General features: G+C 32.9%; 2 protein-coding genes across 2 annotated transcripts; one reads left to right on the top strand and one right to left on the bottom strand.

Moving 5' to 3' along the window:
- Positions 1 to 3,981: 3,981 nt before the first annotated feature.
- Positions 3,982 to 5,546, bottom strand: LOC25491583 (two-component response regulator ORR26). Its single transcript, XM_013599553.2, has 5 exons — positions 5,426 to 5,546; positions 5,171 to 5,320; positions 4,773 to 5,078; positions 4,607 to 4,683; positions 3,982 to 4,266 (listed from the first exon to the last, which is right to left on the bottom strand). The coding sequence occupies exons 1-5, from the start codon at positions 5,544 to 5,546 to the stop codon at positions 3,982 to 3,984; spliced, it is 939 nt and encodes a 312-aa protein (XP_013455007.2).
- A 2,991-nt stretch (positions 5,547 to 8,537) lies between these two features.
- On the top strand, positions 8,538 to 14,226 carry LOC25491582 (RHOMBOID-like protein 1). The gene is made up of 6 exons (XM_024782953.2): positions 8,538 to 8,930; positions 10,341 to 10,504; positions 11,234 to 11,397; positions 11,502 to 11,761; positions 12,719 to 12,845; positions 13,799 to 14,226. The coding sequence occupies exons 1-6, from the start codon at positions 8,635 to 8,637 to the stop codon at positions 13,919 to 13,921; spliced, it is 1,134 nt and encodes a 377-aa protein (XP_024638721.1). The 5' UTR covers positions 8,538 to 8,634; the 3' UTR covers positions 13,922 to 14,226.
- Positions 14,227 to 15,333: the final 1,107 nt, after the last annotated feature.

Here is a 15,333-nt window from a genome sequence, read left to right as displayed (position 1 = left end):
AAAACAACGACTCTATTCAAATCATCTATAAAAGGACCCTCATCGTTAATTTGAAGAAATATAGAGAACGACAAGCTCTCAACTGTGCCAAAACTCTGATCACATTCTAGCGCAAAAACACTGTGAAAAATTCTTACAAACTCTCATATTATAGAATATTATCTTAAGTTTTAGAAAAATTATGTGCTTAATTTATTTTACCACTCTTTGAGAATGAAGTGTAAACAAATATCAAATTATTATAGACTCTTAATCCTATTGGATTGTCGAAGTCATCGAGGAGAGACAAAAAAATCTTAGGCTTATGTGTCTAAATGCTTTATAATCAAGTTTAATTATAGTGAAAAAATCTCTAAGTTCTTTCTAAAAAACAAAATGATTTATAGCATCATAGCAACTGTTATTGACATGTTGAGCTTAGAAAAGGATCAACGCTTACCACAACTATTGCTTGGGATAATTTTCTTTATTGGTCATTGTAAAATGCTACCTGTGATCCTCAAAAAACTCTTTGAAAATTTAGTGTAGATTTGGGTCTAACGGTGGCCAAATTTGATTTTATTTGAATTAATTTTTTAAAATTAATTTTATTGAAAGTGAGTTTAAGATAAAATGATTTATGTTTAGATACATTCATTTAAAAAATAAATTTGAGTTTAAAAATCAAGTTTTATGGTAAAAATTAAAAATCATAGGTTCAAGTTAAATTGGTTCTTAAGATAAATCAATTTGAATCAACAACCCCTAAATATATCAATTTTAAGTCTTTAAAATCAATTTTGACTCTCCCTCCAAACATGCACTATGTCTTTTAAATCAATTTCTAAGCTAATCTAGTCGCAAGAAGGTTCCCTTCTAACCTTAATTTCATCTTATGGTTGTGAACTCCATTAAGAATAATCAACCACCACTCATTTCTTTTCTTGCTAAATAACTGCGCAACCTAAATTCACACTTACATTAATTTTCTTGAGTTTGTGTCTTCAAAATTTAATTTTGTCTTTCTTTTAGCTGGTTTGTATTTGCTACTCCTTTCACAACGCAATATTAAAATTGTAAATGTTTTTTGCTCTAAAAAAAAATCATAAAACTAACATCCGAGTGAAGTAGCATCTATGAAGGATAATTGACTTTGCAAATGAAGCCAATCAATTGTTTCAACTTGCTCCTCGAGAGGAACCTCCACTCTCAAAATTAGTTCAAAATGGAGAGTCTTCTTTAAGCTCTGAAATGGCCTTTTTGCTCCTTATGTTATTTTCTCTGCAACTATTCATTTAAAGGTAGATCCGATACACATTGGTCTTTGAACAAACTAAAACATACCAAAGTTATTCCCTCCTAGGATATTAACCAAATCAAGAACAAATCATTGGCGATTGATCAAGCTTCTACAACAACTCTCTGATGTGCTGACAATTCTACAACGTCTCTTTCATATATACCTCCAGACTTGAAGATTTCCAGAGACTCAACAACATTTTAAATTGTATCAAAACTCTGTTGAAATTGTTGTGCATCAAATCCTTTGAATTTCTTAACAACTTTCATATCTTAGAAATTCTAGAGTCTTAAGAGTCCAATTTGTTTTGTATTATGAACACCAGTGATTGCATATCAAGTGTTCAAATAAAACTTATTTCTGTGTAATTTGTTTGTTTAGAAATCTCTTGCTTTTGTGCTTGAGCATAGGAAATCTCTTGCTTGTGTGCTTGAGTGTTTGAAGTCTCTTGCTTATGTGCTTGAGCATTTGTAATCAAATTTGGATTATAGTGAAATCTCATTGAAAGTGCAAGGCGGACTGGACTACTTCCAGATTGTGGAAGCAGCCATGATAATTCTCTTCTCTCTCTCTCTCTCTCTCTCTCTCTCTCTCTCTCTCTCTCTCTCTCTCTCTCACTCACACACACACACTTTTAATCTATCTACATTGTATGATTTTTCTGCCATATTTTCATATTCTGACATCTTAGTCGTAACGACAATTAACTATCGATAGGTGCCAACAGTGATTAACTACCATTGGGACAACGGTTAATAACTTTCATTGGTGCCCAATTTTGATTTTTGGTGCCTTTTTTCTTCGGTTTTTTTTTTTTTTTTGCATTGATTCATTGAAATAATTATTGATAATTTTATTTTGCAATGTTTTATTCTTTTTTTATTGTTATGGTTGAATATGTGATTGGTGATGTTGTTAAGTCAAAACCAAGTAATGTCGAGTCTCTCATCGAGTTGGAATCACTTGTGGTTAAAGCTTCCTTTGAGTTCAAACCAAATATTGTTGACTTTTCCATTGATGTGAATTCTTCTATTGAAGCTTCCGTTTATGTGAAACATTTCGGTGTTTCCAAGCTTCGTGGCAATGAAGTAAACATTGTGGTATTATGTTGAACCAAGATGGGTTTTAAAATAATATTTCTAAGGTTTTGATGATAAAAATTATAAAATAACAATTGGATACTCTAAAGTTTGTTCAAGTGTGCATGACCAAGAAATTAAAAACTAACTTTTAAGTCAATATTCTGGTTCTAAAACACACTGCTCTAAAGAAAGAAGATCAACGTTGATCTTTAAGAGAAGCTCTGATGACAAAACATTGATTTGAAGATGGTCAACAAAAAGTCAAAGCTTGAAAAGAGAATTCATCAAATTGTGAAGAGGAAGCTATGATATGAATGATCAAGTCAACGATCAACCCTTTGAAGAACATCAGACTAGTTTTGTCATCTTCTGAAGAAACATTATTGTCCAAGTTCAGTAGTATGTTTTATCCTTAATGAATTAAAAGAAGACACATTGTAGAAACAGACAAACCTCTATGAACGACAAAGTTGGTGCAACGGATCAAATCCAAAGAAGCAAAGAAATTATGAAGTATTATTGAACATAATTATCTTTAAGAGGCAACGATTTGAAATCTAAAGAAAACTTCTCAAGGAAGCATGATGCACTTGACTCTCTTCAAACAATGACTCTATTCAAATCTCCTATAAAAGGGCCCCGACCGTTAATTTGAAGAAATATAGAGAATGACATACCTTGAACGGTGTCAAAACTCTAATCACATTACAAACTCTTATATTAGAATTTCTTAAGTCTTTAGAAAAATTATGTACTTGATTTAGTTTAACACTCTTTGAGTTTGAAGTGTAAACAAACATCAAATTATTATAGACTCTTAATCTTGTTGGATTGTTGAAGTCCTCAGGGAGAGGAAGAAAATCTTAGATTTGTGTATCTAAATGTTTTGTATTCAAGTTTGATTATACAGGATAAATATCTAAGTGGATTTTAAAAAACAAAATGATTTATAGCATAGCAACTACTGTTGACATGTTGAGTTTAATGAGCTTGAAAGAGGATCAATGCTTACCACTACTATTGCTTGGGATAATTTTCTATATTGGTCATTGGAAATGCTACATTTGCACTTTTAAGACGCATAACAAAATATAGAATCAAGATTCGGCCTTTTACAGTAAGCATTTCACTTTCAAAGGTGTTAATCTAATTCAACTGTTCATGTTACATGTTATATGCAACATGTAGAATAACTTATAGATATGTTCAAATTATTGACAAATGATTTTTTCGGCGTCTCTTTATCATTAACCTATAGGCTCAAAGAGAATATATACCTACCCAATTAACACTTCATCATTTTGATAAAATTAGTTTAAAATTAGAATTAACTATAAAAAGAAACTGAAATCAAACAAATATCGATATTCTTTGAATAATAAATCTAAAAGTAGTCTCTTCAATGTTAATGTGGGAAACAACTGAAAAAGCAAATGCTTGAAAAGCTAGTATCTGATAGTAATGATCCTTCAATCAGCAAGTTTTATGCAAATAGTGGAATAATTGAATAATAGCTGCAACTACTTATAAGTAAATGTAAAGAATCATCTTGGGAGTCTTGATGATCTTCTCTGCCTTCATCATCTTCTTCCAGCAGAAATAATCAAATTAACAAAGTAATCACCACACTAGTGATGATAAATCATCATCAACATATGGAAACAAGTTGGGCAAGTCTGAAAAAATGTTGCTAGTAATGTTGGATTCACCAATTTCCACCCAATGTTGTTGTGCATCGCAATTGTCGCGACATTGTGTGGCTGAATTCAGGAGAAAACTCTGGTCCTGCTCCGGCAGTGAGTGAGTAGCTTCTAAGCTAAATTTTGTCTCAAAAGGACTCTTCTTTAATTTTTTCATCCTACCTTTTGTATCTTCAGTTGAGCTCTTTAAATAATTTCTATACTTCTGCAAAACAATATTGCAGTTACAATGTTAATAATAATACTAGCTCCATAAATTTCAGTTTAAAATCACACAAAATTGAACACAAGTAGTATATTATCAACAAGAGGATATATAGAAGCTAATGAAGAAATACTTATATTCTATTCTAAAACTCAGACTTCAGCATCTGCCAAGACTGCAGAATTCACTACTTTACAACCTCAATAGTTTTAATAACATGCAAGACTAAGGTTTAAACAACATACATGATTTACAACAACAGAATTAGGTAAAAGATAACTGACAAACTTAGGCAACTATAGACTTAGGTAAAATATATCAAATTAATACAAAAACGAACCTGTAAATGGCTGGCAACCTGTTCTTTTGTCATATTGGGAACATCCATGATTTTCAGAATCTTTTTTGGCATTGCCCCTGAAAAATAAGAGAAAAACATGCACATAAGTTGAGTTGTAAAGAATACAACAAAGAAATTAACGAAATTAATTAAGAAAGAAGCATACTATCAAGGCCTAGTTGATTGACAGCCCATAGAAATCGTTGATGCAATTCTGGCGACCAAGACAAACGGGCCTTCTTTGCCTGTGTTTCTTTTGAGGCATTATCATCTTCTCTACCCCGTTTTCTAATTTCTTGAACCACCGAGCTTCCAACAATTTCATATTCTTTGTTTGCAGTCAAACCTTTTCTTATAACATGTTGCCACATGGTCTTGAACTGTTTTTCAACCAAAGGCTTAGTCCAACATTCGCAAGCCCCACATTGAATAGACTTCATAATAGAACTTTCTGCGGAATCAACGGCCATCACTACAAAAAAGAAATAATAATGTAAGTTCACACTTATTAAGTACATATATGAATGAATCATGTGAATTGTGTAAAGTTGAATAAATTCTTACTAATGACAGGAATGTTGAGTTGTAGGACAACACTTTGGACAAAGTCATAAGCATCCATGTTTGGCATATGAGGATCAATCAACATTACATCGAAACAGTCCTTTCTTTCCAACATGTTGAAGGCATCAGAAGCCATGCTACATTTGGTAACTGAAATAAACAATATCAGAATAAAGAAACATGAAAACATATAAAAGTAAGAATTTTTACCAAAAAAGATGAAAACATTGAATAAGGTGTGATTCAGTAACTAACCCTTATAATTGCATCGATTACACATCTCCTCGATGGAATTCAGGAGAGTGATGTCATGATCAATTGCAAGAACCTTGAGACCTTCTGGGAATGATGCAGGTTTGTCGGTGAAAAGGGCCATTGCAATTTTGTCAAGAAAGTAACGGAATGAGTTTCTTAGGGTAGAAGAATCTTCAACACAGTGTAATGTTGAGGGAAGAAAAAGAATGAGTAAATCTTGTTCTTCTTGGAGAATGAATGTGCTCTGAACAAGAAAGTGATCAATGAAACTTAGGGTTTCCTTCAAGAATAGTATGAGCGAGTCCTTTGAAGAGAACTAAACACATATATTTATAGTATCTAAAATTTAGGGTTTTGATTTAAGGAAAAAGATAGGTAAACACCCTTTTTCATACACCTCTTATGTACACCCTCATGTGTTATAGGTATTTTAGTAATTTTACATCATATCATCACCCTTTTTTATCTCTTATTTTAATGTTTTTGCCACGTGTCACAAATGTGTGTAGGTGTTAAAGGGTGTATGCCACCTAAGGTGGTTTATGTATAAGAGCTCTTGATTTAAAGGGTAATATGATAAATCTTGTGGGCCAAGTTATTGATATACACGCGCTCGCTAGCGGGAAGCGAGAAATTGAAGAGGCGCGATTAGTATTTAGAGAGGTGTGTGACTTAAGGGAACATACGGAATACTACGTGTCAAGATTTTAATCACATTTATTTAACATAAATCAGACATTCATCATTCAATCTAATTATTAATTTTATTTGCTATTTTTTTTTTTTTTGAAAACAAAGAGGGTCAAAACCCAGAAAGAAAGAAAAAAATTACCACTTAACAAGACGCGGAGTTGAAATACCCATATAGTAAACTAGATAAACTAGACTAATCTGAGTATGACATTGCCCATATACAATCAAAGAAAAACCTTCATCACAAGGAAAATTAGCTAATTCTTATGCACAACAATTTTCATTTTTGAAAGAATGATGAATTCTATATCCTAATCCCACGACAATTGTCGTCTGATGTTTTGAATTAAACTTCCACCTGCCATGGTCCTTCCTTTACAAGTTGAAAACGTAGTAACCACCACTTGCAAATCTTCCGGAAACCAAGCAATCGAGCCAAATTCAAACCATCAAACACTCCAAAAAACCCGGCCACATATGCAATACATACCCCTAAACTCTTTGAAAAGCCATAAATCAATTCATAATTTTCTCCACGAAGCATCACTTCACAACCCGCGATACTCCTTCATTTTGACGCGCGGTCTAAGTTTAAAAAGAAGCCATCCACTATCAGGGGGTTGCCACTTGATATCTTTCAATTTTGTCTTACCGAACTGAAGAAATGCAGGTGTTTTGGCCTGTGCAACTATCTTTGAGAAGCAACCCATCCACACATCGCGCCTAAGCCTCTCAAACATATTCGTTACAAAGCTTATACTTAGCCTCAAACAAACGTTTCACCGCAAACTTCAAATGCTTTCCCCACTGAGCAATATACACCTATATGCTCTGCACATCATTGAACTTAAACACTGAGATCTCAAAGTAATCCAAATTCAACGCCTGCAAACTCGCCCTCACTTTTGGTGAGTAGAAGTGAGGGAGAGGAGCTCTATTTGTAGGTGAAGAGGCAAAGATGAGTTACAAATTCAATGGCTAAGATTAGTTGACCTCTACAAAATCAATGACATGATTTCTCCTCATAAATGAGCACTCAGTGGGATAGTTGATATGAGAATTTGTTTAATTCACAAATTAACACTCAGAGTGTTCCAACACATATTAACAATTATAATTTCATGGCTACTTTCCATCAAACAGAGTTTTAATTGTTGCATAACTTCTTTTTGAAAGGAGTTGTTGCATCACTTGTCTATATAGTTTTGATTCCTTGTCATCTACTTAGATTGTGTTTTGAACGGGTAAAGCTCAATCCATTGAGGGAATGATCTCTATGAACATGTCATGGAGAACTCTATAGAGGCGCACTCAAGCGAGTTTAGATATTCAATTAGGAGCACATGCTTATTATCACACAGTGAGCTGAGGTGTCAACAATTGTCGTGGAGGCATTTGTCCAAATAAGGTGTCTATATGAGAAATATTCACTACAAATTTTACATCAAAGGACGAATTGTTGGGGTGGGTTCGAGAAGAAACAAGGAAGCTAAAATTAATTGTTGTTATTAGAAGATGAGATAATAGATGTAATGGCAGAAAAACAATTGTTGCAATGATATGTGAAAGTTGAGGGTTCCTATCAAGTATAAGAAGTTATCCAAGCGTAAAATTATCTGGTTCGATGAAATGTAAGTTGTCCAATAACCATGAGATGACCGAAGTGTTGCATAGACATAAAATTGTTGTAAGACTAAAACAGAAAGAGAATTGGCTTCTTCGTGAGTTGACAAACTCAATTGTCATTATAAAAAATATTCTAAATCACTTTAAAGAATAAAAATGGTTGACATGCAATTACTATTAAGGATATTTTCAATGCATGTCACAACTATAGACAATTTATTGGGGGTCTATTATTAGAAATGCAACATCTTGTGAAATTCTTGGTTGATAATAAGTATATGTTTCAAGATAAGAAGTATCTTCAGATGATGTTTATGGGCTCATCTAGATTTCATAAAAAAAAAAAAAATACAACATCCGATCACTATTATAAATAATTTTTTTTTTGAACAAGTATAAACAAAAATTTATATTTTAAATTCGTTCAATTAATGATGCATATGATCTTTATTATCTACAACATACATTATTTAACGAATGAATATAAAATATTGTTTTTTTTTTTTTGTTTATAATAGTGACCTCAATGTTTTAATTCAAAACCTTTGCAAGTACTTACCTTGATCTGGTGGAGTAATTTCTTTGAACAAGGCAACTATGATGACCGATCTATATTCAATTTTATTTAATATAAATTTTTAGTCATCAAAATTAAAATTTTATAGTAGCACGGTTTCGTACACAAGTAATTAAATAATAACAAATATATTTAAAATTAAATTGTAATAAAAAATTAGTGTCCCAACGGTGCAAGTAAAGTTGTTGGTAATCTAAAATCCCAACTTCTTTTGACTCCTTCATCTTCTTCCCTTTTCAATTCCCACACTCAAAACCAAATTCAACACAATAATCACACCCCCATTTTCTCTATTCCCACCCCCACCCCTTCCATGGCACAAGAACAACCACCATTACAGATCCACTCTACCACCAATAACAACAACAATATGGTTCACCCTGTTTCACTACCAGTTCATCATAACCATGCTAGAGAAGTGAAGCATTACAAAAAATGGTTTCCTTGGTTGTTACCGTTTTTTGTTGTTGCTAACATCGTGGTTTTTGTTATCACTATGTATGTTAATAATTGTCCCAAGAATTCTGTTTCTTGTATTGCGAGGTTTCTCAAGCGTTTCGCTTTTCAGCCTCTTAAGGAAAATCCTCTTCTTGGTCCTTCTTCTTTGACGTAAGTTTTTTTTCTTTGCCTATTTTTCTTTTTTGTTTCTTTTGTGTTTTTATTATTGCTTGTATTGAAATTCATTGAAATTAAGTTTTTTTTTTATTAATTAATATTGAATTGGGTTGGGTTTAGTAAAAGGGGTTAGTGTTTGTTCGTTCAATTCGCAATGCCGATATCGATAGGTTGAAAACATTCGTTTGGAACGAGTTTCAGACTATGAAGCACGGGCACGGACACTCAACACCACTAATAATTTGAGAAAATCACATAATTTAATGTAATTATATGCGTCGGTGTCACGACACATGTCCGACACCGGGAAATGCCTAATCCGATGATTGTTTGTGCTTCATAGGTTTCAGGTAATGTCTGTCACTTGATCTTCAGACAATAAATAAGGGGGTTAGTCTTTGAAACGTGGTTGACTATGTTTGAATTCACACTTTTTTCAAATTGTTGTAAATTTGCTGAATAATGATGATGAATAGATGGAGAGAGAAAGAGAATTAGAAAGGTGTCTTGGTGAAGTAGATGAAAGGTGACGGTGGAGAACGTCGAGGGCACCTGCAAGGATTCTGACACTTAAGAGACCAATTAGTGGAAAGAGTAGTTCTAGAATGAAATTTGAAAAGTATACATGAACTTTGAGTACACATCATTTTGTATTGTAGTTTTGGTCGAATACTTTTGGCTGGATTGTAAGTGACTGTTGATCATGATCAACGGGCTTTGTTGGTGATTTGTATGCTTCATATAGGTTATCACGGAAGTAGCTCATCGTTTGAGCCGCACTCTTGTGTTTGGTCTCTAGGTCCAGTCCAAAATAGGTTTGAATTCCCACTGTCATGAGAATCAAAGTCCAACCCAGTCTCCCAATCCGAGTCAGGTTTGAGTTTGACCATGTTCCATAGTGAGTCAATCTCAAGTTTGACCAGGTCCCACAGTAAAATAGGGATAAATTGTCTCATTTCATGACCTGACCTGATACACTATTTATTACAAATTATTGTTAAATATAGGCTATAGTGGCTATACAGCACTGTAATGTAGTGGAAATTGAACAAACCAATATTTCTTGCGATCCACTATGGACAACACTAGTTTTACTGCATGTAATTTACTACTGGTCCATGTTATGATGTAAGAATTATTTCCTTAGTTCCTGTTCTGTAGACTAAAATATTAGGAGGACTAATTAGAGCATAGACCAACAAGCGACGAAAGCTAATTTTTCTATATTTTGAGGACTAAGAGCCGCAAGATTATTTTTTTCAAGGATTATAAGTGGAAAAGATGCATATTTGCGGATGAAAAAATATTTTAAATTTATGGATTTTTTTTTTATTAATACATTTTAATATCTGATAGAAATTTCAAATTGATTGTTAATAACTGGTGATTTGCTATGTTGCTTAGGCTACAGAAGATGGGGGCTCTTGATGTGGACAAAGTGGTTCACGGGCACCAAGGTTGGCGTCTCATCACTTGTATGTGGCTACATGGTGGAGTTTTTCATCTATTAGCAAATATGTTGGGCATTCTTTTCATTGGAATTCGGCTTGAGCAAGAATTTGGGTTTGGTATGTGTTATTCTGCATTAGTCTTTAGTAGTAGGATTAAATATATTTTTATGATTCTAAGTATGTTTTTTAGTCCCTATTAGTATACCAAATTTTGGTCTTAGTCTATAAATTTGAGTTTTGCTTTTTGGTCCTTGTTTGTGGAAAGTGAGCAATTCTGGTTCCTACCATTATGATAGATCCATTAAGTGCTGACCTTTCAAATGGATTCCTGACTCAAAGTTGGGTGATGCGTCAGCGTTTAAGAAATCTATGATGATAACAGGACCAAAATTGCTTGGAATATTATTAGGGATTAAAAACAAATTTAAGTCCTATTATGGATAACATGTTATATTGGCATGTTAGTTTTTAGTATTTCTACCATTCTTTTATTCTGTATTGCTCAAATCTTTGTGCTTTTAATATGAATGAGTTGTAAAATATAGATAAATAAAACTAACAAGGCGACAAGTAATTAGTCCTGTATTCTGAAAAATTGTCCCAACATTAGAGACCTGGTGAAAGGTTAAGAGATGGTATTGCTGATCTCCAAAGTATTGACATGCAACAACCTCCAAATTAACAATAAAACAGACCTGGTAATTCGAAGTATAATGTGAGTTGTACTGTTTATTAGTGGTAACTAGATCAACATGATGCGAAAATTTATTCCTTTTGGTTTCTTTTTGACAGAGGTATGATTTTCTTAAGTTTCTCATCACTAACTTGTATATAGTTTTGCTTCAGTGCTTATTGGACTGCTATTTGTCATATCTGGATTTGGAGGCAGTTTGCTTTCTGCTCTTTTCATTCAGTCAAACATTTCTGTCGGTGCTTCTGGTGCGCTCTTTGGGTTGCTAGGAGCAATGCTATCAGAACTCATCACTAATTGGTCTATGTATGATAACAAGGTGCATATTAAATTTCTTAATTTCTACTCTTGAGGCTCTTAAAAGTCAAGATTATGCACTTAAAAAAAAACCACTGATAAACAAAAATTTGTTTTCGTGTTCAGATTGCAGCACTTTTCACACTTGTTATCATCATTGTTGTCAATCTCGCAATCGGGATTCTTCCACATGTGGACAACTTTGCTCATATTGGAGGCTTTCTTGCAGGATTTCTTCTTGGATTTGTGTTTTTGATACGACCTCAGTTTGGATGGGTAAACCAACGATATGCTCGTGTAGAGTATTCTCCAACACGCGCTACGCCTAAATTCAAGAAATATCAGTGCATATTATGGGTTCTCTCCTTGATCATTCTAATTGTTGGGTAAGATCTAAACTGAAGTATCTTCTTTTATTTTTTTAGATCAAGTGCATGTAAGGGGAGACTTGAGCATGTTTAACCCTGTTCAAAAATAGCATAAGACCTGAGCTTTCCATTTTTGTCGAGTAGTTGGGGGTAGATTGTAGTATTAGTTTACTTCAAACAGTTGCAAGTTTTAGGATTCGGCTTTTACTAAATTAAAAGAAAAACACATTGTAGCATGAGAAACAAATTATTTGCTAAGAAGAATATCAAATCCATCAAAATCTTCTGTTACATTTATTGGATACTAAAACTGTGTTTCATGATCTTAATTACGTAGTAATGGTTTTACAGTTATTTTTGAAATAATTACTTTTGATATTGTTAATATGATAAATGTTTATATAGAAGAGGTGAAGTGATAAAACAAAGAGGAACTTATAAGTAATAATTGTTCACATAGTTTTTTCTTTATCTTGTAGAGCTTAGTCGCTTTCTTAATTTTTTTCCATGTATATAATGTGAGTCGGTGTATATGATGCGAGTCAGTGTAGATGATGATTCCAGACATTACTATCGCCGCTTTCTATATTTTCACTGAATGTCACGAGAGAAAACAGAACACCTGTCATAAATATTAAAAAATGAAAAATCTTGATCAAACACTTGAAGTTGCTAGCAGATTATTGTAGCGTTGTTTTTAGTAAATACACGGGAATTTCTCTACTAAATCAAAATTTGATACAGTAATCTGGAAACCAATGTAGCATCAACACTTCAGAATGAAGACAATTCCGGTGTCTAACACTGTCACGACACCGACACATGTGGTTACATTGAATCAGTTCCTTTTTTTTTTTTTTTAATTATTACGTGTCTACATGTTAGTGTTCGATTGGTGTCCACTGTGCAGTGTATGTGCTTTATAGCTTAATGATATCATATGTTTATACCTGTTAACTTATCTAAATATCGCAGGCTTTCTGGTGGACTTGTTGCACTCCTCAGTGGTATTGATGCAAATGATCACTGCTCTTGGTGCCATTATCTGTCTTGCGTTCCAACTTCAAAATGGAACTGCCATACAGAGGCAGCATATTGTTTGGTAAGCGTTTTAGCTGAAAGCTTCCTTGTCTGAAAAATATTATCAGATCCTATGAACGAACTTATTTATCAGCTCTTTTCAAGTATTGTTACTTTGTATAGTTTGAAAAATATTCCCCATTTAACACTTAGGGAGCATTGTTTCAAGGCTTATGATTATGTTTCTGCAAATGATATTCCTAAAAATATAATTACCAGGAAAACTACCCAACAAATATATTCGATAGAGACTTATTATTCCCAGGATTAGGAATGTTCTTACAGATTTTAGTCTAAAGAAAGAGGTAGAATTAGGTGAAAGTGAGAAGTTATGGTTAGGACTTAGAAGAATTAAACACAACTTCTCTTTCCCTGGGAATGTAAGATTCCAACTCCTTGACACGGGAATCAAAAGTGAAAAAAAGAGTGTAATCTAGATTCTTTGGAATAAATAATACCAATGAGTATTTTTTATAACTTGTAAGAAGATGAGAATTTTACATTCCCAATATCAAATTCTTGAGAATAATTTTTTGTCCAGAGAAAAACACTCTTATTATGTTTGTAATGCTTCTGAGAGTAAAAAGGCAATCTTCAAACTGCTTTATTCTTGTATCATAAACTCTCGAATCCTATTTTGCACTGAGACTATTGGGGAGAGCTTATAGAAACAACTAATAACAATATCATAAACAGTTTTTAACTTACTTCCATAGGCACTTCGTGATAACTTATGAAAACAACTTATAATAATTCCATAAACTGTTTTTTAACTTATTTCCGTAAGCACTTCATGATAACTCTTACACATTTTTTTGACTATTTATCTTTTGATAAAGAAATAGTTTATACACACTTATATGATAAACATGTATATAAGCGGTCATTCAAGCAGCTTATAAGCTCTCGATGTAGTTTTTTTGCATTTTTGTTTTGGTCTGAATATTCATTTTGTTGAATTCCCATAAAATGCAGTCAAACCAGCTTGGCAGCCAGCTGAATGTAACATGCTCAAGCAATGGTAAATCCAGTACATACTTGATGCAAGATCCAACTAGTTCCCAGATCCAGCAATTGTGTACTCAACTTTGTAATTGAGTTTTGACCAAAACGTATGACCAAAGACGATGATCAGTTGTTTATATTAGGGTTTCAGGCTCTCATGAAGCACTATAGTTCTATATAATGGAGTTTATATTTTTTGCTTTATTCAGGAATCAGATTCTTTTTAAAAGGATTATTTTTGGCTTAGCAGATTTGGTTTATTGTGTATATAATACTTGGGCTGATACATATTTTGTGCCTGGAACAAATATATACTTACAAATGATTTGTATCATAAAAGAAGATAAAAGCTATATTCTAATTGCTTTGATGTGAATATAGGCTTAATTGGCTTGTTATTCCAGTGTCAACAACGCATAAATTCAAAATTAACAAATGCCTATTTTTTTCAAGATGAATGTTATTTGAATAACCATGGGACAACTTGTGGAACAACCAAAATATACAAAGAAATGTAAGTTTTGCCACAAAAACCAAAGCACTAGAGAGAAAAAAATGATAGGGTCATGTTAACTTAAGGAATTTAAAATAGAAATAAAAAATTAATTTTATATTGAAAGTATAACTTTTGCAACTTTTAAGACATTGAATGCACAAGTTTCAAGCAAAACTTTCTACATTTGGTTTATTCACTTACTATGCCCCAATGACACAAGTATTTTCCAAAATGATGATATGATGTGAGTATGGGAGAAAAAGTTGTCACAAAATGATTATTCAAATACTCCCTCCGTCCCTATATGTAAGCACTCTTTGTCTCTAATAAAAAAGTGCTTAGATATAGGGACTGAGGGAGTATCATTTATCTTTTTTCACCGATATCTTGAATTTGTAAAACACCCTTTTTCCTAAATGATATAATGTGGTTACCTTGAGCCTAATGATATGACAATATTGAAATGTCTTATAGTCAGGACAAACCGGACGTGCTTCTAACTACTTGTGTCATCATAGAAAACGCTGAAAAATTATGTTATAATTCTCATCCTTAATAGAATATCGTTCTTGTTCTAAATAAGACCTACCTACAAGATTTCTTCATCTGGCTAGCGGAGACCTATGAAGCCAGATACTCCAAAACGGAGACGTACACGTATCGGATATCGATACTTCACAGATACTCTCAGATATATATCCACGAAGTATTGTAATTAATTATTTTATTGGATACTTATATGATATTTCACATATACACAATAATACTTATAAGATACTTCACAGATACATATCCTAGAAAAAGATGAAAGATAAACAAGTGAGACAACCCTGCAAGATTCAATTTCAGACGTGCATCAATAGAATTGTTTTTCGATAAACCACTTGAAATTATACTTCTTGTGGATGAAGTCAACAAGAGAGAAGTAATTTAGTTAATCAACTTTAGATAAAAATTTTGTTGAGTCCTTTTAATGATGTTTCTCTCGATATCCCTACGTATAAAATAT

The sequence above is a fragment of the Medicago truncatula genome, chromosome 4, assembly GCF_003473485.1.
Source record: "Medicago truncatula cultivar Jemalong A17 chromosome 4, MtrunA17r5.0-ANR, whole genome shotgun sequence".
Taxonomy (NCBI): domain Eukaryota; kingdom Viridiplantae; phylum Streptophyta; class Magnoliopsida; order Fabales; family Fabaceae; genus Medicago; species Medicago truncatula.
This window is presented reverse-complemented; position numbering and strand designations above follow the sequence as displayed.